This window comes from Echinops telfairi, unplaced genomic scaffold (genome assembly GCF_000313985.2).
Source record: "Echinops telfairi isolate 266 unplaced genomic scaffold, ASM31398v2 ScPeMD7_5;HRSCAF=22, whole genome shotgun sequence".
NCBI lineage: Eukaryota > Metazoa > Chordata > Mammalia > Afrosoricida > Tenrecidae > Echinops > Echinops telfairi.
In genome coordinates, this window is record NW_022103901.1 from 30,401,506 (window position 1) to 30,427,255 (window position 25,750).

Consider the following 25,750-nt stretch of genomic DNA (forward strand, 5'->3'; position numbering starts at 1 on the left):
ATGGTCTTTCAGTTGCATTTTCCACAAATGTTTGCAGCCGCCATGTGTAACCAATTCATTTATGAAATGTCTTCAGGCTCCCCCGTGGTGACTCGATGCCCTTGGTACCCACAGTGGGCAGCAATGCCGTCATGCCCTGTGTGGGGACTGAGCATGCCACAGGCAGGCACAGTCACGTGGCACACCCCCAGAGAGCTGGATAGAGACCTTTGTGAGAAAAGTCAAATGTGCAGGACCTGGAAGTCCAGTCAGAGGTGATTAGTGGGTGACTCATGTTCCACGCACGCATGTTGGAATGCACACCAAATAAAGATGGAATACGCCTGTCGATGGAGGAAGATGTTTTCGCATCAGTGAGGAAGTAACACAGTTTGCTGTGGGTCAAGTGGTTGCACATCTGCCTATGCACACACTCGTGCAACGCTTCCTTGCCCGCAGAGGGACACGGAACTGGTGGAACACACTTACCAATATGGAGAGATGGGTGTACGAAAGCATCAAGCATGTTCATGACTGCTCCCTGGTCACAGCTGCACGACACACACTCGTGGGAAGGACGCACAGGTGACTCTAGGTGTGAGGGTTACAGTTCAGAAAAAGAATTTTTCGGGAGGGAGGGGAAAAAAAGAGGAGCTGATACCAAGGGCTCAAGCAGAAAGCAAATGTTTTGAGAATGATGAGGTCAACAAATTGTACAATGTGCTCGACACAGTGGATGGATAGATGGACTGTGATGAGTTGTACGAGCCCCCAGTAAAATGATTTAAAAGAAAAAGAATGTTCCTTTTACCTAACATGCTCATCTGATTTTTCTACACAAGCATGTTAACCGTCCCCTTTTTTTTTTCTTAATGGGAATTTCAAATTGTCCAGTTTTGTATTGCCGGTATCAGACTGAGCTTTGGTCTGACCTCTGGCTACACAAGGGAGGAAGAGAATCCAGTGCTGCCTCAGCCCAAGGCCAGCTACCACAAGGCAGAGGTCACACCATACTCACAATCGAGGGGTGTGTTAGGGGAGCTGACAGGTTCTAAAATGTGAGGAGGCAGTTCTTTTGTCTACAGTGTGTGTCTGCTTGGCCGGGCTGGCGGCCACGTCTCTCTCAGGGCCATGTGGTCCCTGGGCCTCTCGGCGTGGCTCCTGAGCTGGCCCCTGGACTCAGTGGTGTGGCTTCTCTGCCGCCCTCCTCTTTAGGCAGGTCTCCTCTTTCTGAAATCATTGTATGGGGCTTGTGCAACTCATCACAGTCCATCCATCCATCCCTTGTGTCGAGCACATTGTACATTGGTTGCCATCATTCTCAACACATTTTCCTTCTACTTGAGCTCTTGGTATCAGCTCCTCATTTTTCCCTTCCCTCCCTACCCCCCCATTAACCCTTGATAATTTATAAATTATTATTTTGTCATATATCTTACACTGTCCAATGTCTCCCTTCACCCAGTTTTCTGTTGTCCGTCCTCCAGGGAGGGGGTTATATGTAGATCCTTGTCATCGGTTCCCCCTTCTCTTTCTTTGATTCTGAGATGGCTCACTCTTATATCCCCAGCAGGATGGCAAACCTGACCAGACCCCTCTGTTAGTGGTTCACACGCCCTATTTGTGTAGCCCCACCCAGCCATTTGGTGGGAATTACAAGTAACTTCCTGTCTCCACCACAGGAGGATGACACCTGCTTGACCTTCATGTGCCAGCTCTGGCCTGTGCACAGTGAGCAGAGCCTCCTCTGTCCGTGTCTGTGTCTGCATGTACGTGCCCTTTCTACCTGTGGGTATTGATGTCCTTCCACTCTACCTATGTCGGACAATCTTCCTGCTACCAATTTCCCACCCCCACCCCTCCTCTGGGACTCTACCCGCCTCGCACGCTGCTCAGAATGAGTCATCCTTTGGGCAGGAGCCCCCGTGGCTTCCAGCACAGAGACCTTCTAGAATGGGCTGTCAGCTATGTCTCTGGGGATGTGGAGCTGGCTGGAGGCTGGGTAAAGTTATTCTAGGAAACACAGGCTTGGCCACCATCAACCCAGCTGCCTCTGCAGACCCGGCTTCCATCTTCTGAGAAGCTCTTTATTGCTGATGACCCAGCTGGTATCCATACATCCGCCAAACGCAATTGCTTCCCTGCTAAATAGTGTCGCCCTGTTTGCACACCAGCAAAGCCGAGTGCCCTTGGGGAAATTGCACCTGGCCAGTGGGGGCAGGTGGCAATTGCTCAAAACCAAATAGCTGCCATCGAGTCCATGCCGATTTGATTCATAGCGACCCTATAGGAAAAGGTCAAACCGTCCCTGTGAGTTACAAGACTGTAACTCTAACGAATAAAAAACTCCGTCTTTTCTCCCAAAGAGTGGCTAGTGGTTTCAAGCATCTGACCTTGAAGTTAGCAGCCCAAAGTGTAACCATTAAGCCACCAGGCCTCCCTGGCGGCAAATGCTGATGTCTTTTATTTTGAAAGTGCTTCCCTTTTCGTTTAGTTTGAGTTAATTTTGCTCAAGAACTTAGCATGTCAGGATTCCACACATATTATCAACAGCAAAAACAAACCAGTTGCCTGGACATACCATGCTACTTCTCGGGATTTTAGCGGCTGATTTCTCCGAAGCACATCACCCAGCTCTTCTCCCAAGGCTTCTCTGGATGGGTTGGAACTCCCAGCTGTGCATCCGACCCCACCCACCCACACATAGCAGCCCTATATTGCAGAGTAGAACTGCACCGTGGGGACTTTTGAGACTGTACATGTTTACAGGACCAGTCTGCCTCATCTTTCTAACATGGTGTGGCTGGGGGGTTTGAACTGCCAACCTTGAGGTTAGCAGCACCACATGTAAACCACTGAGCTACCAGGACTCCTTTGGTACAATCCAGGACCGGACCCACGCCCTTTCCCTAGGGACCAGGAAAGTGTTTATTTTGCTGGTTCCTTCACCATGGCGGCACCCTCGGCTGAGTAGAGGCTGACACAGGGACTAAATGCAAAGTAGAGGTTGCCCCAGTGAGACTTCCAGTATGGACAGGAATTCCATTTCCCTTCTGAAAACGGATGAGCTCTATAGTAGGGCGGGGCCTGTGCACAATGGAAAGGCTATTTAAACTTTCATGAGGTTGGCAGCAGGGCATTTGACCCAGCACATTACCTTCCAGGGACGACTGTGCAGTTCTCATCTGAGAAGCAGTGGAAAGTGGATGGGAGGGAAGGTTCTGGAGTCCTTTTATCCTGGGATGTGTACAAGGCCCCAGCTACCACCTGTGCCAAGGTTCCCTTGAAAAGGGGTGTGTACGTGTCTCCTGGGTCTGCTATAATAAAGACTACATAATGGTAGGTTTCCAAACCAGCCTTATTGCCGTCGAGTTGAGTTACCCGGGAGGATAGCGTAGACTGCCCCTGTGGGTTTCCGAGACTGCAACAAAAGCCTCGTCTTCCTTCTGCAGAGCGATTGGTGGATTCAAACTTCTGACCTTGTGGTTAGCCGCCCAAAGCATATCTCACTGCATCAACAGGGCTCCTTGTGGGATGCTTAGGAGAACAGAAATGTATTTGCTCACCGCTCTAGAGGCTGGGAATCTGCAGCCAATGTGTCAAGCAGTCCAGGCGGTCTTTCTTCGAAGGCTGGAGTGCGAAGGCTCTGGACACTCCTTGCCGCTGCAGCATCCTTCTCTGTCTGCCTCTTGCCTTCACGTGGCCATCTTCCAGCTGTCTGTGTCTGTTTCTCTGACCCAGCATTGTCATAAGGACACCACTCACAGGGGATCGAGGTCTGTCCCGCTCCAATGTTGACTTCTGCAAAGATTGTACAAACAAGGCCACACTCCCAGCTACAAGGGTTAGGATTTGTGCACATCTCTCTGAGGGGCAGAACCCAGTCCATCATGGGGTGGGAAGGCCATCATGCTGGTCCTGGTCCAGCGAGCTCCTTGGCCCTGGAGAACTTGTAGACGGCTCTGTCTCCCCAGCCCAGGGCCCCCAGCATGCACTCAGGCCTGCCTTTCTCTTCTTCTCACGTGTAGAAGTTCATTGAGTTTGAAGACGCTTTGGAACAAGAGAAGAAGGAACTGCAAGTCCAAGTGGAGCATTATGAGATCCAGACTCGCCAGTTGGAACTGAAGGCCAGGAACTATGCTGATCAGAGTAAGTAGTCAGCATGCAACACAGTGGCCCCTGCATGTGTCGGCTGTTCTGTGGCGGATCCGGACGGGGCTGTCAGTGATCCGCGTTTCACAGAACTAGTTTTGCGTAAACATTCCTTCCAAGAACACATTGTGCAACGAACTAAGTAGACAGCAGACTTCCTGGAACAATCGCTTGCAGTCTTGATTACAATCCCTTATTTGCTAATGGTAGTTAAAATTTTACAGGAGTCCAGTAATGGGTTTAAAAGCAAAAGTAAGGGGGGGGGATAAATAAATAAAAACAAAAGTCAGGCTAGAGAAAATGGAAATAAAATGAAGTCTAATGTGGGCCCAGGTCGACCAGTTTAGTTCAGTTTTGGGGTTCGCAGACATGCCACCTTTCGATCATGCCTCCACTAAGCGGAGGCGGAAAGCCACAGCGGGGTCACCTTTCTGCAAGGCGTTCAGTCATCTCGTGAGTTCCGGCCCGGAGCCCTGGGATCCTTTCCATCTGTTACTTGTCTTCCCCTTGGCATAGCACTAGCTTTCATTTGACTTTTGTTGCAGTTAGGTTGCAAACAGGGCTATGTTAGAAGAACAATTTGCCTTTTTTTAAAAAATACTTTTATTGGGGGCTCTTATTTCTCTTATCACCAATCCATACATTCCTCCAGTGTGTCAAGCACATTTGCACATATGCCGCCATCATCATTTTCAAAGCCTTCTCTTCCTACTTGAGCCCCTGATATCTGGTCACTTTGGCTTTCTATAAGGGCTGGTTCAAGGTGCAAAATCGCTTTCCTCTCAAAATGTGCCTTCTTTAAAACGTATGTCCTTTGCATATCGAGAGGCATTGTAATGGAGTTCTGAAATTAACAGTAGCATAAAGATTTACAGCCTCAAACCCTGTGAAGCAGTTTTACTTTGTCCTATATAGTTGCTAGGAGTGGTAATTTATTTGATGGCAGTGGGCTGAGTGTTGACTTTGGTGGGTGCAAGGCTGTAATCAGATACAGGTAACGCATCTGCTGTTCTGTGGCTGGTCTGTCAGGATTCTTTTCAGAAGTGCAAGTCGAGCTAGCACTTTATGCATCAGCTTAGGGAAAAATAGCAGTAGATCCAACAACTAGTTAACTTACCAGCATTAGCTACTGATTGAAGTAGTCTAACAAATGCATTGTTTCTTCCAAGTGTTCGTGGGGACTCATGTAATTAGTAAGCAAGAACTTAAGGAAGGTGAGCTTCACAAGGAAGGAAAACTGCACAGAAGTAATATAACCAAGTGAACAGCGTCAAAGTAACAGCTACAACACAATCTGTTCCTTAGTCACTTGCACAGAGAACAGTTTTATCAGCAGAGAAGCCTGCACGTGCAGAGCTCAGCTGATAACATGGGTAGCTGCAATTATGAAACAGTGGCCAAGAGTCCAGCCACTGCAGGGAGGGTCATCTTGGGGTCAGCTCTACCTCAGCCAACTTCTGGCCACATGCGCGTTTCTGAGTGGTCTTCCGTTTTCCAGAGGGGTGCTGGCACGTCCACAAGATGTTCTTGCTCTCTTTAGTAAAGACAAATGCCCTCAACTCTTAACTTCCTACGACTGTGCTGCCCAGAGGTTATTAAAGAAGACTAAGTGTAGTCTTTTCCAATGAGACTCCAGGGACTCTTTTAAGTGGTGTCTCTTACAATATGCACATTCTCCCGCAGTGATGCTAGGCAGGCTTTTGAGAGTGCAAGTGTTTTGCCCATTCACAGCTTCTCCTGCCCTTAGATATGCTAGAATATTGGATTAAAATTTGACAATACATTAGTAAGGTTACATAACACAACTTTCCTTGTTAGGCCCAGTCCATAATTTGGTACCAGGATTTGATCACCTCCTGCCTTTTCCCATGTCGCAATCATATGCATTTGGGCCAACTCTTGTTGTTGCTGTTTTAGAAACTTTTCAAAAAACCAATTCTCAAAAGTCGGAACTGTCAGTAAGATAATTGACCAATACACATGCAAAGTAAGTGCATTTACCAAAAGTGGAAAACATATAAGAATAGCATAACCAGCGCCCGTCCAAAACTGTAGTTGAACAAGACAAAACCAAACGACGACTAGGACAAGACATACTCCAAGGCAATGTGGAAGAAAAAGACAAAAATGGTTCCTTACCCAGAACGTAAAACATCCACAATTCCACAAGAAAGCAGAGTAATCCTTTAGTCCACTCAGACCGATGGAGTTAATTTCTGTTCTACACTCAGCATGGAAATCTTGATGTTGTCTAGTGGTGCCCATCTTCCAAACACCACTATTCGTTTCATAAGTCCAATATATACCCATCTTTTGTTGAAATATTTTGGTCAAGAGTCTTCAGCAAAATAGCAAAGTGAAAACTTCCCTGCTGGTGACAAAGTATAACGGGGCCATGCTTGTCATACAACCACACTTAGGCGGAAAAGACAGGAGGAGGGTTGGTTAGATCAATGGGAAGCCACATAAAGTCAATTAAAATGGTCAGACAAAAATGTGTCTACATGTAACAACCTTTTTTTCAAAGAACATCAGAAATAACACATAATAATTTTGAAACATGATATCCTGTAGTCAGAATATAGCAAGATTATCAAGGCTCCAAACATCTGAATAGAAGTGAAAAAACCTCCAGAAGTAAAGGATGTAAATTGACAAGTTAAAACATTGGCTTTAGTGATGCCAGGGTCAAAAGAAATAAAACTGTGACAAAGTGAGCAATTTGAAAAATAGTAAACTGATAGCATAATAGTATGTGCTTGTTGTCTCATGCCAGGCAGAAACATAAGGAAACATGAACACATGTATTAAGCCAAAGAAAATCAGGTCACAGGCTGGGGGTGGGGCAGGAAGTGTGGGAAGGGGTAACTGATAGCAATGACTGTATAACCCCGCTCTAGGGGAACGGATGACAGAATGGTCGGTGAATGGATACATTGGCTGGTGTAAGAATTATTATATACATATATATACATATATAATAATTATATTATACATATGTAAGATATGGCAAAAAAATTATATATATTAAGAGTTCCTGGGTGGCAGGGCGGGGAAGGGAGGGGATAAAGGGGAGCTGATAACAAAGAGTTCAAGAAGAAAGAAAGTGTTTTTAAACTGATGATGGCAGCAATTGTACAATTATGCTTGATCTAATTGAATTATGGATGGTTATAATATGTTAGAGCTCACAATAAAATGATCCCAAAAAAAGAAAACCAGGTAACATGTCTTGATTTGACAACACATTTCTTGTAACCCTTATCATAAAATAAACCTTTATAGCACTTTCTCTTTATAAAACAGAAACATCTCTTTTATAGCTTTCCACAAAATGTCAAAGTTGTCAGTTTATCATTAGTCATCAAGAAACAATACTTAAATTATCTAACCCAAAATCCTAAAGGAACGAAGCCTTGCCTCTTTTGCGAAGCCACAGACTTGGCTGTTGGCTCTGGACATGTTCTGCCGACCCCATTCCTGCCCTTCGAGGCACTTACACAGAGTACATTCACTCCTCAACCCAGGAACTAGAGACAGTTTAAAACTTAACAGCAAGAGACTCAGTTCTTTGCTATCTGAAACCAAAGCTTTTAACAATGCTCATCAATTTAACTCTTCAAAATTACAGCGGGGCAGATAAAAGCCTTGCGTCAAGTAAATTTCTTTTTTTGTACACTTTTTAAACTTTGTACTTCATTGCGTATCTCTTATAGGACAGCCCTGTAAGTGGCAATAATGAAACAGTCGTGTGTGGACCAGACACACACATGTGTACACTCTTTCTTTGGTATCAAGCGCAAAAGCATATGAATAGTGAAAAAGCATTTGAACAGTAACTTGATTTCATTGGCTCAGTGGCTACTGTGGGGGTTTGTGTCACAAAGTGCCCTGATATCCCGCTGCTCTGGCCCTTCTCGTGTCCCTGCTTGACCATTCACAGGTCCTTTTTATTGGCCGAGAGCCCCCACCCCACCCCGGAGTCTTTCAATATGCTCAAACTTGTGTCCACATCTTTTGGGGCCTTAAAAGACTCTTAAGATGCTTTCAGAACAACCATATACAACTTGATCCCATTCTTTCTGAGTCTAAGCCATTGTAACAGCTAGTGTCTTACTTTAAACATGAGGGCAGGTGGTACTAAAACAATTAAAAAATGTACCAGTATAGCTCCTTAGTTTGTTTAGTTAGGTCCCCAAACAGTGCCCTCCTTCAGGGAAACAATTTTGCTATTTTGGTGTTTCTTAGAAGCTTCCAAAACTTGCCACTGTCCATGTGATTTCAACTCATAGCGACCCCACAGGACAGAGCAGAACTGGCCCTGTGGATTTCTGAGATTGTCACTTACAAGAGCAGAAAGCGTCATCTTCCTTCTGGGATCCGCTGCACCACGAGGGCTCCTAGATGCTTTCCAGTGTCAGTCAAGATCGGTGTCCCAGCTTCCGAGAATATAGCTTTTTACTACAGGAGATAGCCTCCTCTGTCTCCCACGGAACAGCTGGTGGTTTTGAACTGCTGACCTTCCAGCTAATACCCAGCTCATAGAACTACTCCACCACCAGGGCTCCCCAGCTCACTGCACAGAGAAACTAATTTAGATCAATCCCAAGAACTCCAGGATGGCCATTGCTTCTGCAGGCTACCCCTTGTAAGTTGTTGCTAGCCAGACAAAAACTCTCGCCTTAAAGAACTAGTATGTGGATGTCGTGAGCGGATGTCCCAGAGAGTGGCCCTGTGATACCCTTAGATGTAGCATTCCTCATTTTCCCAGAAAAAATGGTAAGATTCACTCTCAAGAACAGAAACAGACCCAGCAACAGAATTCAAAGAGCGAACTTGCAGCGGAGTGGAGCTTGCATTTGAGAGGTCAGCCGCTTTTCAGTAACTCCTGATGGGTGTGTGGGTGGAACCCACAGCTAGAGGTCTCAGCAGCTCAGGTGTTACCCTAGGGAATGCCCCTTCGAAAGGCTGCTTCTGATGTCACAGAAGCAAACTCAGTATTCTCTGCCCATCTGGAGGTCTCTGGAGATCAGGGTCCCACAGAACTGGTATTGTAGGGGACCTGGTGCAAGCATTCCTTCCAAGAGCCCCTTGTGGGAGGAAGTGAATGCACAGCAGGCGCCCCGGAATCTTAACCACAGTCCCTTGTTTGCTAAAGGCAGTTAAAAGTTTGACTGGAATCCAGTGGGAGGTAAAAAGCAAAAGCAAGGCCGGAGGACACACGGCACTGGACGTCAACTGGCGTCTCATCTGGACCTGGGTCAGCCAGGGCACTGAGGCCACATGTCTTAGGCTTGGCGGGGGGTGGGGGTGGGGTGGGAGGGGTGTTTACAAATGTAGTGGCAGAAATACCACAAATGGGTGGGTTTAATGATCAGAAATTCTCATAGTTGGGTAGCCTGACAATCCAAATTCAGGGCGCCAGCTCTAGGGGGTCCCCGCCTTTCCTTCTCTGCCTTCTCTGGAGGAAGGCCCTTGCCTCTCTGAGCTTCTGCTTCCAGGGGGCCTCCTGTAGCTCAGCTCAGCATCTCTGCCCCGTCTCATGTCATGTAAGGGACTGATGCAAGACACTCCCTGGACTAATGCTATCTTAGGAACCAATGGTCAACCCATTTCCCCAACAGCATCATGACCAGAGGCGTCCAAGTCATACCCAGCCCACTGCTGAGTTGACCCTGAATCCCAGTGGCCCTACAGGATAGGAGAGCTGCCCACAGGGTCTCTGTGAGCCGGCTCTGCCTCCTCTTCTCCCCGGGAGCTGCTTGTGGGCTTACACCACTGGCCTTTCAGTTAGCCAAGGTCTGAGTCCCTGCACCGCCAGGGTTCTTTACCATGGGTGCACAAGTTCAGTGTAGGATACCTGGGTGGGGGGATGCAGTTGCACCCAATATAGTATAGTGGGCTCAGGTGCCATGTGCCTTCTTTCAAGAAATTCAGAGCAACTCGGGGTGAATAACCAGTTGACACTCTGAGCCTCTCTCCCGGTCCCTGTCTTAAGTCCAGGGTGAGGGCAGTTTGTGAGGCTGTGGCAGAGGACAGGCTGGTTGCTTGTACATGCTTACAAGCAGGTCTCAGCGCCCCCCATCCCTGATCCCCTGAAGGTTATCCTGCTTTCTCAGCAAGTTCACTCCCCACCCTTTTGGGGAGTCTGCTCTGCTCCCTGCCCCTTACCCTCCCATTCCCAGCTGTCTTAGAGGGTCTATCACACCTCCTATCCCATCACAGAGAGTCTATCACCCCCACCCCTGCTGTCAGTGGGTCCACTGCCCCCACTCCGCCCATCTCAGAGGGATGACTGCTGTCCCCCTCCCACCACCCCATTACAGAGGATCTGCCCTCCTACTGCCCCGGTGGGTCCACCGCCCCCTGCTGCCTCAGAGGGTCCGCCCCCCCAGTTGAGCCTCCTTGTGTTTTCCAGTTTCCCGGCTGGAGGAGCGGGAGTCGGAGATGAAGAAGGAGTACAACGCACTGCACCAGAGGCACACGGAGGTACGCGCCCCACTGCTGCCCTGCCGACGCACCAGCCCTTCCCGGAGCGGCCGGAGGGGACCGGGCACAGCTTCCTGGGCACTGATGCGCCCCTTTCTCGCAGATGATCCAGACGTACGTGGAGCACATTGAGAGGGCCAAACTGCAGCAGGTTGGCGCCAATGGCCAGACGGAAGGCAGCCTGCCAGGGAGGAGGTGCGCAGGGCCTGGCACTGGGAGGCGGGGGTGTCTGGTCATGTCTATGCTCCCACAAGCCCTCTGTGGGGATAATCCACCCTCACTGTGTGCCTGGGATGGGGGGGGGGTGTGTTTGGACTCCCAGGGCCATGCACCCAGCTGTTCCTCGAGCAGCCCTTGCCAACCCCATCAGGAAGGATGTGCCCTTAGGTGTGAGGTGGGGCTGCTGTGACTCTGGGTGGGGCAATCAGGTCATAGGTCAGCATATTCTGTCTTCTGTGCCCTTGGATCAGGAGAAAACAGGGTCAGGACCCTGGAGCAATGGCTGAGGAGGGCGTCGGAACTAATGGGGCCCTGTGCTGCAGGGCCGGCCCGAGTCCCGGGTGTCAGGGATGACGAGGGCTGCAGGGGCGGCCTGGGCTTGTGCTAGGGCACTGGGTTGCATCCTGGACATCAGAGGTAATAGGGTCTGCAGGGGGATCCTGACCTGTTGCACAGCCAGTGGTCCAAGACCCCTTGCCTGCAAGGGTGATAGCTGGCACCTTTAGTCTCAGCATAACCGGGCCCTTATAACTCCTTTCCTGGGTGCCTGGTCCTTTAGTGGGCCTTGTCTGCAAACAAGAAGCCACCTGTTGCCTCTGGACCACAGGAACATCCCAGGGATATCACAGCATCATTACCTCCTATGCTTCCGAAGCCTCTGCTTTCAAAACTAAAGTGCACAGGCATGCACACGAAAGGGTGGTATGTGTGTGGTTACTGGGTAACGGAGCTCTGGAAAGAGCCCTGCAGGGTGTTGCTGTGGGGTCAGTGCCCAGGGGAAGGGCAGCGCTGGGGCTGTGTGGGCCTGGCTGTCCACGAGGTCCACGAATGGTCATGGACCTGACCTAAGCCCTGCCCCAAGCGACCCTGCATCTCAGAGTGCACCTCAGGGAGCAGAGCATGCACCCTCACACAGGACTGGGCTGTGTGGTCTCTCCAGCAGACCTCCCTGGGAGCTCCGGGCAGCAGCTCCAGCAGCAGACTGGCCCCTCTTGGGTGTCTGTGATGAGACATGGAGAGAAGCCCTGGCTGAGCTGCCCATGCAGAGAAGGTTGACCCATGTCCACGGGCTAAGGAGCCCTGGAGCTGTACCCTCGTCACTACCGAAACGGGACTGGGAGCCTGTGGCTGCTGCAGCCACGCCCACAGGGATGGCCTCTATGTCTAGGCCAGCCCTGCCTTTGTGTCCAGACACTGCACATGCAGTGGGGAGCTGAGCTGTGCTCTCTGTGGCTGGAAACAGCCCCCCAGGTATGTGTAGGGACGCCTTACCCTCTGCCCCTGGAGGACACTTGTGACAGCCACAGTTCTGGAAGCTGAGAACCCACCTGCTTTTCCTCCACTGCTGGCCGGCGCTCTGGCCTGTGGTCATGGAGGGCGAACCTGCGAGCTCACATTGCTCACAGCACTGCAGACTCGGTGCCAGGGGCTAGGCTGCGTGGCATGTTCTGTGTGTACTTTGTCCCTGTGTGACCACAGTGTGTGTTGTGTCTCTGTGTGATCAAGGCCTGTGCTGAGTCCCCATGTGACCCATGGTGTGTACTCTGTTTATCTGTGTGACCATGGCGTGTTCTGTGTCCCCATGTGACCACGGGATCTGCTGTTTCCTGGTGTGACCATGGCATCTGCTGTGTCCCTGTGTGACTACGGCCTATGTTATATCCTCATGTGATCATGACATGTGCCGTGTCCCCATCTGACCATGGCATGTTCTGCGTCCCTTTATGACAATGACATATGCCACATCCCCATGTGATGTGTACTCCTGACATGTGCTCCATTCCTGGGTGTGATTACAGTATGTCCCCCTGTGTGTGATGATAGTATGCTCTATGTCCCCATATTTGTACACACCGTCTGTAACTGTGGCATGTGCACTGAGTGTGACAGTGACCATGGGCTGAAGCTCAGCGGGTGTGTGTGTCCACATATCTGTGTGTCCGGCGGTGGTGCCAGTCAGGTGCTGACCCATCTGCAACGCCCCCCATAGTCTGTGTCTCGTGCACATGGGAGCAGACGAGAGCCTGCCTTCATCTCTAACGGTGTTTTCTCGCCTGCTTCCTGTGCTTCCCGCTGGGCCCTGCCGCCGTGTCTCGCCCGCCCGTAGTCCTCGCCAGTCGTGGAGGAAAAGGTAACTGGGTACCCCTTCTCCCCCTCACCCACCACCCCCCAGAGCCTTTGACTCTGATTGCCTGATGGGGAGCAGCAGCTGTGGCTTCCTGCCAGCCCCTCAGGGTCGGGGTTGTCTGGGCAACATGCAGTCCAGAAGTGGCACTTGTGAAACTTCGGCATTTGGTAGACCACTCAATTGGGGCGCTGATTCCTGAGCCCCCTACAGCTCCCCAACCTGGGCCTGCTGTCCTGCTCTTGCCTACTTGGCACCGGTCGCTCCCCAGAACAGAAACCGATCTGGATGAGTTCCGCTGCCATGTCCCTGCTGCCCAAGCTGAAGGCCATTGCTGTGGTCCCAGACCTGGTGGTGCCCCAGTGCACTACCTGCTGGGATCCCTCATTGTGTTGCACAAAGGTGCAACCCGAGTTTGAATAGCCTCATGGAGTTGCAGGCCAGCACCTAGAGGACCTGCACCCGGTGTGGGCACAACCACACGCTGCCTGTGTGCAGAGAATTTCATAGAGACTCTACACAGGTGTTCCTTCCCCATCCCGCAGGGTCTGTGGGCCAGGTCTGCTTGGGGCCCACTTGGAGCCTTCACCTCAGCTCGTGTCAGCGTGCAGCACAGTGAGCCCTGGACGGCAGTCGGGGCCATGTGAGGGAACTGTGGGCACCAGAGGCCTGGGCCTGGCCTGCCTGCCATGTCAGAGTAGGCTGGCCATGCTCACCTCTACAGCCAACTGTGCCCACCTGGGCCTGGACAGTGAAGGGCACTCGGGCTGCCTTACAGGACAACCCAGCTGGGACTCAGGCAGTGGGGCATGACGACATCAGTGGGTTCGAAGACTTTCGGATGTCTCTCCTTGGGTCTGAGCTTCTTCAGCTCCTCAAAGGGCAGGACTGAGAAGCCAGGCCAGACTGAAACCAGAGTCATCCTGCATGGCACGTCAACTTCCTGAGAGCTTGCTATCAAGTCAGCGGGGGGCCCCAGCAGTTCCTCCCCTGGATGTGCCCCCCAGGCCCTTACAGCAGGGACCCCCACGGACACCCACCCACTGGGCTCACAGCCATCGCCAGGATGGAGTGGACAGCCCCAGGGTCTGCCAATAGGTGACAGATAACCACAGCTGCTTCACACCCAGTGGCAGGGCACACAGCCCTCAGAGAACAGGCTGCTCGATCAAGGAGCGGGGCAGTGAAAAAGAGGGAGACCCTCAATGAGGGGGGTGGCCCCGTGGCTGCCACAGTGGGCTCCAGTGTGGCACAGGGCTGGGCAGGAGGACGTGGCTGAGACATGAAGTCCTGACGTGGCTGCAGCCTGCATGCAGCCGGAAAACACTGTGCCGGGTCCGATCAGTCAGGCACAAAGGACAAGTGCGTGAGCCCCTGCAGGAACGATCTAGAACAGGCAAGACCACCGAGATGAAGGAGAACATTTGACTGCCGGTGGGTAGGAGAGGGAGAAGGGGCGTTCAAAGAATCTTCATGAAGCTTTATCAAGGGCGGTATGGCTTATCGTCAGTGCTGCTTCATGGCTGCTTCATCTGACAGCTAACAATGTGACGGCTGGGAAGTGCCCACAAACAGCCCCTTCCCCTCGGGAGGCGAGCCGTGCAGAACAGCTCAGAGGATACCCCCGTGAGACCCCCACAGAGAAACCTCCAAAGGACCTTCACAGGGGGCCCCCACAACAGATCTCACAGGAGACCCCGCATAGGACCCCTCAGGAAACACCTACAAAAGACCCCCCTCCACAAAGAACTCCCACAGAGGATGCCCCTTAGAAGACCCTCACCATAGACTCCCACCACAGCAAACCCCACACAGAGAGGACCACCCCCAGATGATCGCACCAGGGATCCCCCACAAAGGAGGAGACCTCCCCGCTCTGTCTCCTGCCTGAGGTGCGGCCGGTGCAGGGCAGGGGGTGTGCACCCTCGGCCCCCACTTCTCTCGGGGGGGGGGGTGTTCTGAGCTGGCGGTGGCTCTGGGTCTGGGACCCTCATGCTGCAGGTGGCTTGTCCCCGCCCTCTCCTTGTGGGCTAACGTGGCTCTGTGTGGTCCTTCACCTCTGCCATCACAGCTGCCCCAATGTCCTTACCCATGAAGCTCCATCCGTGACCCCACCATCACACCTTCCTCGTGGTTCCAGGACCCCGATCTGCTCCCTCCAGGGGTGGGTGAAGAAAGGGTCATGAGAAGGTCCCACCAGCAGAGTTGTAGGGGCCTCATCATCACGCCCCGGGATTTCTGCTATAAACCAGGATTGCAGTGGTGACCCCCTTTGGCTGTGAGCCTTCCTCTGAGTAAGGGTGGGGTAGGCTACGGGGTCACTCGGCTGGAGGGCCTCACCCTCCCACAGCCAGCTTACGCTGCGGCAATCAGAGCTCGCAGAGCAGCTCTCTGGATACCAGGAAGCTCTGGGCCGTCTGTCCCCACTCCGTCTAACGCCCACTTCCTCTCTTCCCCACACCCCAGCAGGAAGGAGCGTCCCACCTCACTGAATGTCTTCCCCCTGGCCGATGGCATGGTACGTGCACAGATGGGGGGCAAGCTCACGCCTGCGGCAGACCACTGGCGCCCGAGTGACCGCAGCCAGCTTCCGGCCAGTTCCAGCTACCAGGTTTTGTAGCCATGCAGGGCTCCCGGTCACCAGCATGCCCTGCTCACCCAGGCAGGCCAGCTCCAGATGCCCAAGGCGGGCTGGGAGGGCAAAAGCAGCGGGCCCTGGGGTAGGGTTGTGGGAGCAATACCCCTTCAAAGAGCACCTTCGGCCCCAGCAGTGACCCGCAGCCAGCGGCACCCACTACTGATCCCTCCTCCAAAACAGCGTCCGCAGCCTGGAGTGGTGGGGTAGTGTGTGCTCCTGCGACCTGCCTGCTTCTTCCAGGTGACACCCTCTCTGTCTCTGAGCTTGGGGTCGGTGGGTGGCCCCTGCAGGTGCGCACTGCCCCCTGGGTGCTCCCTGAGCTGAGGGCTGTGGGCCAGAGGTGGGCAGGGCAAGGAGCAGGGTCGGCACAAGTGCAGGAGGCTGAGGCCAGGGGCAGTTTCTGAAGCTCCTGCCGCTGCCCCTCGGCATGCCGTTTCCTCAGCCTTGGGCATCTCACCTGCCCACAGAGTGGGGCCAGCTGCAACAACCAGAAAGTGACCCTCGCTTCTGCTGCTTCTGTGTGCACACACGTCTGTGGTAGCTGGTGGGCCCCACCCTGTCATCTGCGAGTGATGGCACCCACGTGTATGCACACACACATTCACATGCTCACATGCACGTTTGCTCACGCACACTTGCTCATATGCTTGCTCCCACCCCACCCCCACATGCTCATACACACAAACAAGCTCCCATGTGCTCACACACACTCAGACTCAGACGCCCATGGGCTCACACGCGCTGCACACATACATGCATACACACTTAAGCCGTCACTCACAAGCGCTCGTGCAAACAGCCTGGGAGCTGGAGTTTTCCTGGAAGGTGGAGCGTCCACAAAAGATAGGAATCAGTGGTGCCTGTCAGCCTTCCCGGGGTGCGCAGGTGGGGCCGACACCCCTCACACCCATATGTACTGGCTCTTTGTTCTCGGCGGCCTCTCCCTCCTGCTTCCCCTCTTCTCTCGTCTTGTCTGGAGGAGTCTCCCTTCTCAGTCATGCCACGGTGTTACATGTTTCAGTTCACGTGTCCATTTGAGTTGCTTTTATTTTTTTTAGTGCATTTATTTCATGCCTTAGTTTTGAAAGTTTTGCTCATTTCCTCATTTTTTATTGTTTATGTTTTGTTTTTTGTTGTTGTCTTATGTACTGTATTTTCAGTGTTTTAACCAAACAATTGTGGCTCCTCCCGGAGAGGAGTGAGGGGCCCTTTGAATTTGGAGGCCACTGCTCCCCGTGATGGTTAGCAGGTTGAGAGGCCTGCCTGGCGGTAAGTGGTGGCCAGGGGGAGTGTCCCATGGGTAAGTGGTGGCCCGCTAGGAACTCAGCACTCGGGCACCAGGGAGGCATGGCCACAGCAAAGAAGCCGTAGCATGCAGGCCCAGGGAGCCCGGTCTGCCCAGTGTGTGCCCACTGAGCTGGCAAGGGGCTGTGGTGGTGGTGGCCAGGAAGTCACCTGCTCTGCAAGGCGCGGGTGCCCATCTAGTTGGGTGGTAGCATGCTGTGGAACACACAGGTCCCTGGGCATGGGATCAGGCTCCTCCGTGCCCAGCCATAGCCTGCAGTATGGGGACACGTGCTAGCTCAGCCAGCTTGGAGGCACAGGGCGAAGAGGGGTGTCCTCCAAAATGTTGGGGTGCAGCTGTTCCCAGTAAACGAGGGGCAGGCTCAGGTGGGTTGGCACCCTCAGGGGGGGCCGTCCTGGCTCGGCCCAGCAGGTGACCACCAAACCCGGGCACTGCTCTGTGTCCCTGGGCCGCCTCACAGTGGTGCAGCTGCTGCAGAGCAAGCGCTGGGTGTCAGGACTCCTAGTTGCAGGATGGAGAGGGACCCCCACCTTCCGTCTGTGCCCAGAGCGCACCATGTCTGGGTGGGAGCAACCTCAGCCTCAGAGTCAGTGCTGTGTCTGATGCTTGGCTGTGGCCTGGACGCCCCTGTCTGTCGCCTGTTGGTCCTGGTGCCCTCATGATGACACTGGGTGGGAGACCCAGCGTCTCCGGCACGAAGCATGGCCGCAGCCTGCGTGTCCTCTGGGAGAGGCGTGTTTTCCTGCAGGGCTACTGGCCAAGGCATCTCTGGGCACCAGGTGGGGTGGGCTGGGGGCTGGTGTCACAGAGGCCCGTGACCACCACAGGGGCGCTGCACTAAGGCGACAGGAGAGTGTGGGGCGGGAACGTCATTTGGGGGGTGACTGCTCCAAGTTCCATGGTCATCAGGGTGGCACTGGAGCCACACACTGCCCACTCAAGGGTGTCGGGGACAGCTGGTCAGATGCCTACACCTGCTGGGCAAGGTCTGTGCCCAACACAGTGACCTTAGAGGCTGCCTGCCACATCCACAATCCCCCAGCCTATGGGACTATGCCAGCCATGAGCCATGGCCCCATCCATCTCCCCCCAGGAAGCTGCCTCAGACACAGGGCTGTGGATGAGGGCAGCCACGCTGACCCTGTGGCCTCTGGGGGGGCCACACCATCACACACCTTCCTGTGCTTGTCACAGTGTCCCCATGATGAGATGTCGGAGTCTGGCCAGTCCTCAGCGGCCGCCACACCCAGCACCGCGGGTACCAAGTCCACCACGCCCACATCCTCTGTGCCCTCAGCCACGGCCACACCCCTCAACGAAAGCCTGAGGCCCCTGGGGGAGGAAGGCAGTGGCGCCAAGAGCAGCAAGCGGGCGCGGGAGAAGCGCCGCAGCCGCAACATGGAGGTGCAGGTCACACAGGAGATGCGCAACGTCAGCATTGGTGCGCCTGCGCCCTCCCTGACCCCCGTGGCACTGGGCAGAGATGAGCTCCCTGGGGTGGCCACTGACCCCCTCTGCTGTGCTCCCAGGGATGGGCAGCAGTGACGAGTGGTCCGATGTCCAGGACATCATAGACTCCACCCCAGAGCTGGACGTGTGTCAGGAGCCGCGTCTGGACCGCACTGGCAACAGGTACGCTCCAGCTGCTCCCGGGGTCCCCAGTACCCTTCCCTGCTCAGGGCACCAGTGGGTGCGGCTGTCGAGCTCAGGGTCAGAAGGGTCTAGCAAGGGTGGACCCTATCTGCTGACTCCCCCTTCCCTCATTCTCCCAACAGCCCCACCCAGGGCATTGTGAACAAAGCTTTTGGCATCAATACCGACTCTCTGTACCATGAACTGTCAACCGCCGGGTCAGAGGTCATCGGGGACGTGGACGAGGGCGCCGACCTGCTAGGTGAGAGGCTCTCACTGCTGACTGCAGGGCCATGTGCCTCATGGGGGTCTGGCAGTAGCCATCCTTTCAGCACGCTCCTGAAACACATTGTCACCCCCCACGGCCCACCCCACACTCGGCCCCCACTTGCCATGCACATGCTTTTTCTCTGGGCTCTGCTGCATCCGCAGAGGTACACTGTCACCACCATTCAACTTCACCACTTGCACATCACTCCAGAGAGCACCCTAGCTGCAGGTGTCACCCCAGGCGATCTGCATTCTGGCTACTCGCAAGCACCCACGGGCTCTCTCTTGCTTGTATGAGGAAAGCCGCCAGACAGGGTATTGACCCTCTAGCCCCTGGTCTACAGGACCTGCTCACCTCTGGCCTCCAGCTCCACTGCCTCCTGGGATCCTGAGAAGTTGGCTGGGGCGGGGATCCTCCCTCAGAGCCTTGAGGCTTGCCTCCGAGTCACCCTGAGCCCAAGAGCTTCAGGGTGGCCTCCTCCGGAAGCTGCAGAAGCATGGGCTGTGTCAGCTTAAACACCTCTGGATTGAGCCTGTCTGCTCATGGGGTAGTAGGGGAGGTGACGCCTGAACTTAGAAGATTTGCTGTGAGCCACATAAGGGGCTGGCGGGGCTTTCTGCTGAGCATCAGCCTTGCCTGTGCTTCCTTGCCCAGCTGCGTGCTGCTTCTCTGCCCCTCCCGTCTAGAGCTGGTTGGGGTGGAGCCTGGAGGTGTTCAGCACCCATGCCACCTCTGCCTAGCACACTTGAATCCAGCACACTAATAAGGCAGGTCATGTTTTCTCTGGTGCACACCCCCATGACAAGCACTCAGAATTCTTCCTGCATAGAAACACCAGCTGAGGACGGTCAGACACGGGGCAGCTCACTTCTCTGAGGTGTTCAGCTTATGCTCCACACAGGTGCTTCCTGAGCAGCTGGTGCTTCTGGACAATGGGATGTGTGCTCGTGATCCTATTCAGACAGTTCCGGGAAGAGCTTGAAAGCCAAGGGGGTCCCAGCCCACTAGTCCATGAGTGCCTTCATCTCCCAAAGAACCCCACCCCCTTCAGCAGCCCCCCGCCCACCCCTCAAGTTCCTGTCCTAGACCAGGCCTTCGCGAGACTTGACAGCATGAGGGAGGGGCTGTAGAAGGTGGTGGGAGCGTGGGTCTAGAGGGGCAGTGGACGAGTTCTCCAGGTCTGCCTCCCCTCCAGGTGCTTGGTGCTCCGAGGTGGGGGTCTGTTGACCCCTTGTTCGGTTTCAGCCAGCTTCCCGAAAGTGGTCATCAAAAGTGGTGACCCTGGCCTCAAGTGGTTCCTTCCGTCCAGCACTACCGTCGTCTCTGCTCACTCACAGATGGCGACAGCCTCTAGAGCAGCGGTTCTCAACCTGTGGGTCACGACCCTTTCACAGGGGTCACCCGATTCATCACAGTAGCAAAATGACAGTTATGAAGTCGCAACAAAAATGATGTTATGGCTGGGGGTCACCACCACAGGAGGACCTGTATGAAAGGGTCGAGGCATGAGGAAGGTTGAGAACCGCTGCTCTGGAGGCTCAGCCTGGAGGGCTTGAGAGGCCCGAGACAGCAGGCTGCTGTCAGAGTGCTGAGACTGGAGACTGAGTCACTGGGGAGGGAAGGGGCGGCACCCAGCTAGTGCCGAGGAAACAGAACCCAGGGAGTGCCATGGCTGGGAATCCCACGCAGTGCTGCCCCTCCCCCCAGGCCCGGTGGTAGACAAATGAGAAGCCGGCCCACCCACCCAGCACCATTCACTTCAGACCTGGAGTTCAAACACGCTGGTCTGATATCATAGCCACACGCCGCGCTCCTCAGCCATGTACCACCTAAAGTCACAGCCAGGGGTGAGAGAAGGGCCTCGGGGGCATCACAGGAGAAGACGGTAATGAACGGGAGGACTTGAAAGAAGTCTAAATGAAAGAAACCTAGCACGGTCTTGGACCAGGCTGCACCACCAGGAGTAATTCCATGGCTCCCGACCTTTAGGGGGACTTGGTACATGAATTCTGAAGGGCATTTGGAAGGGTTAACTGTGAGACCAACACCAAAAGTTTGGAAAAGAACAAGTTTGCAAGATCACTATCCCAGGTATCAAGCCATAAAGTTACAGTAACAGAAACCAAACCACATGCTCTGGGCAGTGGCCAATGGTGTGAGCTCAACAGCAGGCCATGTGGCGCTTCAAACTCTCATGAACTAGGTGGGTTAGTCTATCAATGACTGGATTTACGGAAGAGCCAACGGAAAAAAGTCAAGCCTGATCCCAACCTTACACCACGAACACAAAAACGCACACTCAGCATTGAAGCTCCAAACATAAAAGCACAATGATAATAGGTCTGGGAAAGAACGCTGTAGGATATTGTTGCCATCTGGGCTTCGTGCTACACGACAGGAAACATGGAGGGAGATACACTGTGGCTACACGACAATCAGGAAAATACGTTTTTAAGTGTGATATATAGACACATATACAGGTACACATGCCATACTCTGCCCTCGAGCTGATTTGGACTCACAGCTACCCTTTAGGACAGAGTAGAACTGCTCCTGTGGATCTCTGAGATGCTAAGCGAGGAGAAAACCTCATCTTTCCCAAAGAGCAGCTGGTGGTTTCAAACTGCTGACCTTGCAGTTAAGCAGCCCAGCGAGTAACTGGTTCACTGCGCCACTGGGCTCCTACACACACAGTTCATGCACATGTGCACACACACAGGCATGCACACCCGTGCATATATTTGACGTTAGCCGCCATGGAGTCAGCCCTCAGTTCATGATGCCCCACACCCAGTGGAAGGAACCATGGCTCGGTTCTGGAGTTCTGTGCCGTCGTCTGCAGGTGGCGGAGGCTTGGACTGGCGTGTCATCAGGACTTGGGAGGTTTCCATTTGCTGACTCTCAGGCCTCCAGGCCTTTCTCCCTAGTCTGTCTCAGCCTTGAAGCTCCATGAAACTTTTTCAGCAGCATGGGACATGCGCTGGCGGGCACCAAACTTAGGTCCCCCTCGTGGAAGTTGAGAGCTCTGCCAGCCACTGAGCCCCACCCCCCTGTATGCATCTAAGGTCCCCATCTGTAAAGCAAAAAAACCCAGGTGAAAGAGGAAGCTCAGAGAAGACAGCGGACTCCGGGCAGACTGGCTCAAAGTGACAAAGGCCGAGTAGACTCTTGGCTCTCAGAGACCCTGTCTAGGAGGCAGCGGTGCCTTTTTCCCTTGGAGGAGCTGATGGGTTTGAACCTCTGACCTTGCAGTTAGCAGCCCAGTACCTGACTCCCTGCCCCAGGGAAGCTCCTTAAAGGGGAGAAAGTCCCCGGTTGGGTGGGCTTTCTCCCCTCCAGCAGAAGGGCTAGGCCGGGCAGCTGTCCCCACACAACTGTAGTGACAAAATCACAAAGGCCCTGGATGTCTTGGACAGGACGTGTGGTGGCAGAGCCTGTAGAGGCTCTGCCCAGCAAGGGTGGCCCCTCAGAGCCTAGGTGACAAGGAGCTTGCCCGTTCATAGAGCCTGAGGAGAAGCACCGTGTCGCCAGCAGTCGCTGAAGCGTTCTCATAGGTCCCCTCCTTTGTTCTTAGAAGGGCCCTACCAGCAGTGCTGTGTGTTGTCACTGAAGGGACTTTTCAATTTTGTTCCCTCACACCATTGTATTAGGAGCTAATCTGGACATACCATTCCATAGAGACCAGCCATACCAAGCAGTGCTGGACAGTTGTTACCACAATCATGAAGGGACTTTGTGTCTGAGCCGCCTGCTGGAGAAGGCTCAGTCATTCCCACTGCCCCACCGTTTAGGGACAGCGGAGAGACCCCCCAACCCTGCTGCCCAATCCCCTGCATGTCCCCAGCCCCGCCGTGCCCCTCACTCTGCCCCACTTCCCTCCCTGCTATGCGGAGCCCCAATTCTGGTCCTTCTCCCCAAGATCCAGGCATGTCCCAGGCCAGCCCCAGGGTCTCCCTGCAGGTCAGCATGGGTCCCTGCTGAACACAAGCCTGTGGCCACATGTGCACGCAACATTCCTGTGCTCATGAGTATACACTCTTCACATGCCTCAGTCCCAACAGGGGTCTGCCGATTCCTTGAGGAGCTGGGGGGTTGGGGAAGACCAGACTCGATTGCGGGCTGTCCCGCAGCAGCCTCTGGGCCCTGGGGTTCTGGGTGGCAGGTGGGCAGGGGGTGGGGGCGCACAGTGCTGCCACTGGCCAGCTGAGTCTCCATGCACTGACTGTCCTCTTTCTTCCTGTCTGCGCTTCGCTGGACGCGGCCCAGGGGAGTTCTCAGGTGTGTATCTCCCACCCCTCCCCACTCGTGGCCCAGGTGGGGAGTCACACAGGGGATACTCCCCTGCTGCCGTCCAGTCCCCTCTGGCTGCGCAACTGGCCCCTCCCTACTGCCCCAGCGCCTGTGCTACAAGCTCTTGCTGGCTCCTCCCCACCCCCTGCAGGGCAGGGTTGCTAGCCCCATAAGCCTTTGCACCTCTGAGTGTGGCCAGTTGCTGAGACAGTAGCAGGAGGGCCCTATACCCAGCACAGCTCACCATGCCCCTCTCCACGTGCACAGATGGATGGCGGTCCACTTCCAAGCTCCATCCAGCCTGATGTGGCCATGAGGCCACTCAAGGGACACTCACACCACCCCCTGCAGTGACCCCTCTCTCAGACTGGCCCAGCTTGCCTCCCTCCCTCATGGTGCAGCCCCACAGACTAGCCCAGATGGCTGGGGCAGGAGTGGCGGCCACCTGTCCCTCTCCTGCCTCCCTCCAGCCCAGCTCCCCTCCGCCAGAGACTGCCCCCTGCTGTTCACCACGGGCTTAACGCGCTTGTCTTCTCTCCCTTCCTCCCTCCCTCTCTCCCTCCCTCCCTCCTGGCACTGGGACGCCCCATAGTGCGTGATGATTTTTTTGGTAAGGCCAAGGCCGCATTTCCGAATGTGCCCCCACATCTGGTCATGCTTCACGTGCGGTCTGCTCTGTCCTGCATGGTTGCGGCGGGGTCAGCGCGCTATCCGGGGTGGGCTGCGGGAGGTCGGCTTGGCAGGCACCTCACCTTCCCTAGCCGCCAAGCCCTAGGGTGCTTCCCCCGGGTGGTCGACAGTTCCCATCCCCTGCGAGTTCCCCGGGCAAGGAGCAGGACCATGGGGACATGGGCTGTGGGTTTGCACGTGTGCGCGGGCACGGTGGCTGCCCTGTGGAGGGGAGAGGACTGGGGGCGCAGATGTCAGCTCTCAGGCCGACTCAGCCTCGCTGGGATCAGGGCACAGAAGGTCTTGTTCTTCGGATGGTGTGCCCGCGGCTGAGAGTCACTGCAGCCCCTGGTGTTTGGCACCATGGCCCGCTGCCCTCCCTTCCTGCTGCCATTGGCCCATCCCATCCATCGGGCGGGGTTTCTCTGCGTTCATCTTAAGTACCACAGTGAGAAAAGGCCCTTCGGGTGCCCCCATCCCCCAGCTGGGGTGATGTTTGAGGGGTAAGGAGAGCTGAGAGAACCACCCCAAGGTGTCATTCCCTCTCGGTCTGCAGCGACCCAGTTCAGATGCCCCTTAGGGTCCCCCTTAAGGCCTCGCAGCCACCCCCACGATGACTTATCCCGGATAGCGTCTGGGCCAGGCTGTCTCAGCCCGGCTTGGGCCCACCTGCGCCTTCTGTTTCAGGGATGGGCAAGGAGGTGGGGAACTTGCTGCTGGAGAACTCACAGCTGCTGGAGACCAAGTGAGCCTGCCTGCCGCCCTTCCCGGCCTGGGGCGGGGAGCAGGCCCTGCTGTGCGGGTAGGGGGCAGGGCTGCCTTAGGAAACGTGTTAGCCCCACTGTCAGGGCCCTGTGAGCGGGGCTCTGAACAAGGAGGAGCCAGTGTAAACCAAGGTTGTTTTGGGGTGATTGAGTTTCGGGGTCCCCTGCTCTCCCAGGGCTCGGTGTCTTTGTCTTTCCCCAGGATAGTCTCTCCCTGGGACTTGGGGTCCTCTTTTCCTGGGCTAAGGTCTCCCCTTTCCGTGGGCTCACGTGTCTCCTGCGCCCCAGGAATGCTCTGAACGTGGTGAAGAACGACCTGATCGCCAAGGTGGACCAGCTGTCCGGGGAGCAGGAGGTGCTGCGTGGGGAGCTGGAGGCGGCCAGGCAGGCCAAGGGCAAGCTGGAGGGCCGAGTGCGGGAGCTCGAGGAGGAGCTGCGCAGGTGTGTGCCTCCTGCCCCACTCTGGGAACTTGATTCTTGGGGCTCCCGTGCAGAAATGGGATTGTGCTCTCGCTCCAGGGAGTCCCCTTCAGAGGGTGGGGCCCCCAGGCCACTGATGTGCCCTAAGTTTAGGTCAGCCTTGGTGGTGGTAGGCATGCTGCTGGGCGCTCCTGCCTGACCCACTTCTTTCCAGGAAAAGGGAGGTGCCAGGGCAGTGCCCTCGCAAGGCTGACCACCTGGTTTGAGCCACCATGGAACCCACATCTGGGCTACAGGGGGCGAGGGGCAGAGCCAGCCCTCATGACCCGTGGTGTCCCCTTCTCCAACAGGGTGAAGTCTGAGGTCATCACTGCGCGTCGGGAGCCCAAAGAAGAGGTGGAGGACGTGAGCAGCTGCCTCTGCACGGAGCTGGTACAGCCACCACCCACCCCACCACCCCGCGGGGCCTGGCTCTTCCCTCCTGCACTGCTGGCCCACATTTGAGGGGGCGTACACTGCCCTCCACCTGCCCCCCTCCCCATATGCCTAATTGTGCTGAGTGGGGTCACGGGTTCAGTGTCACCAAGAATGGTCCCCAAAGCCTTAGGTCTCACAGGTACTGTCCTGGGGAAAGTCTGTAGCCTCAGTGGCAGCTGCCCTTGCCCCTGACCCCAACTCTGTATATTAGAGTTCCTTTTAAGAGGCTCTTTGCCTGCCCCCTCCCCTGGAGTGCACAGCTTGCTGAGGTAGAGGGCCCAGCCCTTGCCTAGCTCTCAGACCCCTGGAGTTGGCCATC

The 25,750-nt window shown here is 54.8% G+C and overlaps 1 protein-coding gene across 13 annotated transcripts in view; it reads left to right on the forward strand.

Moving 5' to 3' along the window:
• The window catches only part of MAPK8IP3 (mitogen-activated protein kinase 8 interacting protein 3), a 43,769-nt gene that overhangs the window by 11,908 nt on the left and 6,111 nt on the right, over window positions 1–25,750 (forward strand). For 2 of the 13 annotated variants that reach the window (XM_045285346.1, XM_045285351.1), the window contains exons 2-14: window positions 4,008–4,128; window positions 10,550–10,620; window positions 10,724–10,815; window positions 12,947–12,970; window positions 15,431–15,575; window positions 18,103–18,349; window positions 18,438–18,540; window positions 18,684–18,802; window positions 23,078–23,089; window positions 23,694–23,711; window positions 24,458–24,515; window positions 24,823–24,975; window positions 25,305–25,386. In XM_045285346.1, coding sequence (XP_045141281.1) covers window positions 4,008–4,128; window positions 10,550–10,620; window positions 10,724–10,815; window positions 12,947–12,970; window positions 15,431–15,575; window positions 18,103–18,349; window positions 18,438–18,540; window positions 18,684–18,802; window positions 23,078–23,089; window positions 23,694–23,711; window positions 24,458–24,515; window positions 24,823–24,975; window positions 25,305–25,386 — 1,245 coding nt within the window. The remainder of the gene's footprint in view (window positions 1–4,007; window positions 4,129–10,549; window positions 10,621–10,723; window positions 10,816–12,946; window positions 12,971–15,430; window positions 15,576–18,102; window positions 18,350–18,437; window positions 18,541–18,683; window positions 18,803–23,077; window positions 23,090–23,693; window positions 23,712–24,457; window positions 24,516–24,822; window positions 24,976–25,304; window positions 25,387–25,750) is intronic. The other 11 variants (XM_045285378.1, XM_045285355.1, XM_004705794.3 and 8 more) reach the window with 11 other exon arrangements.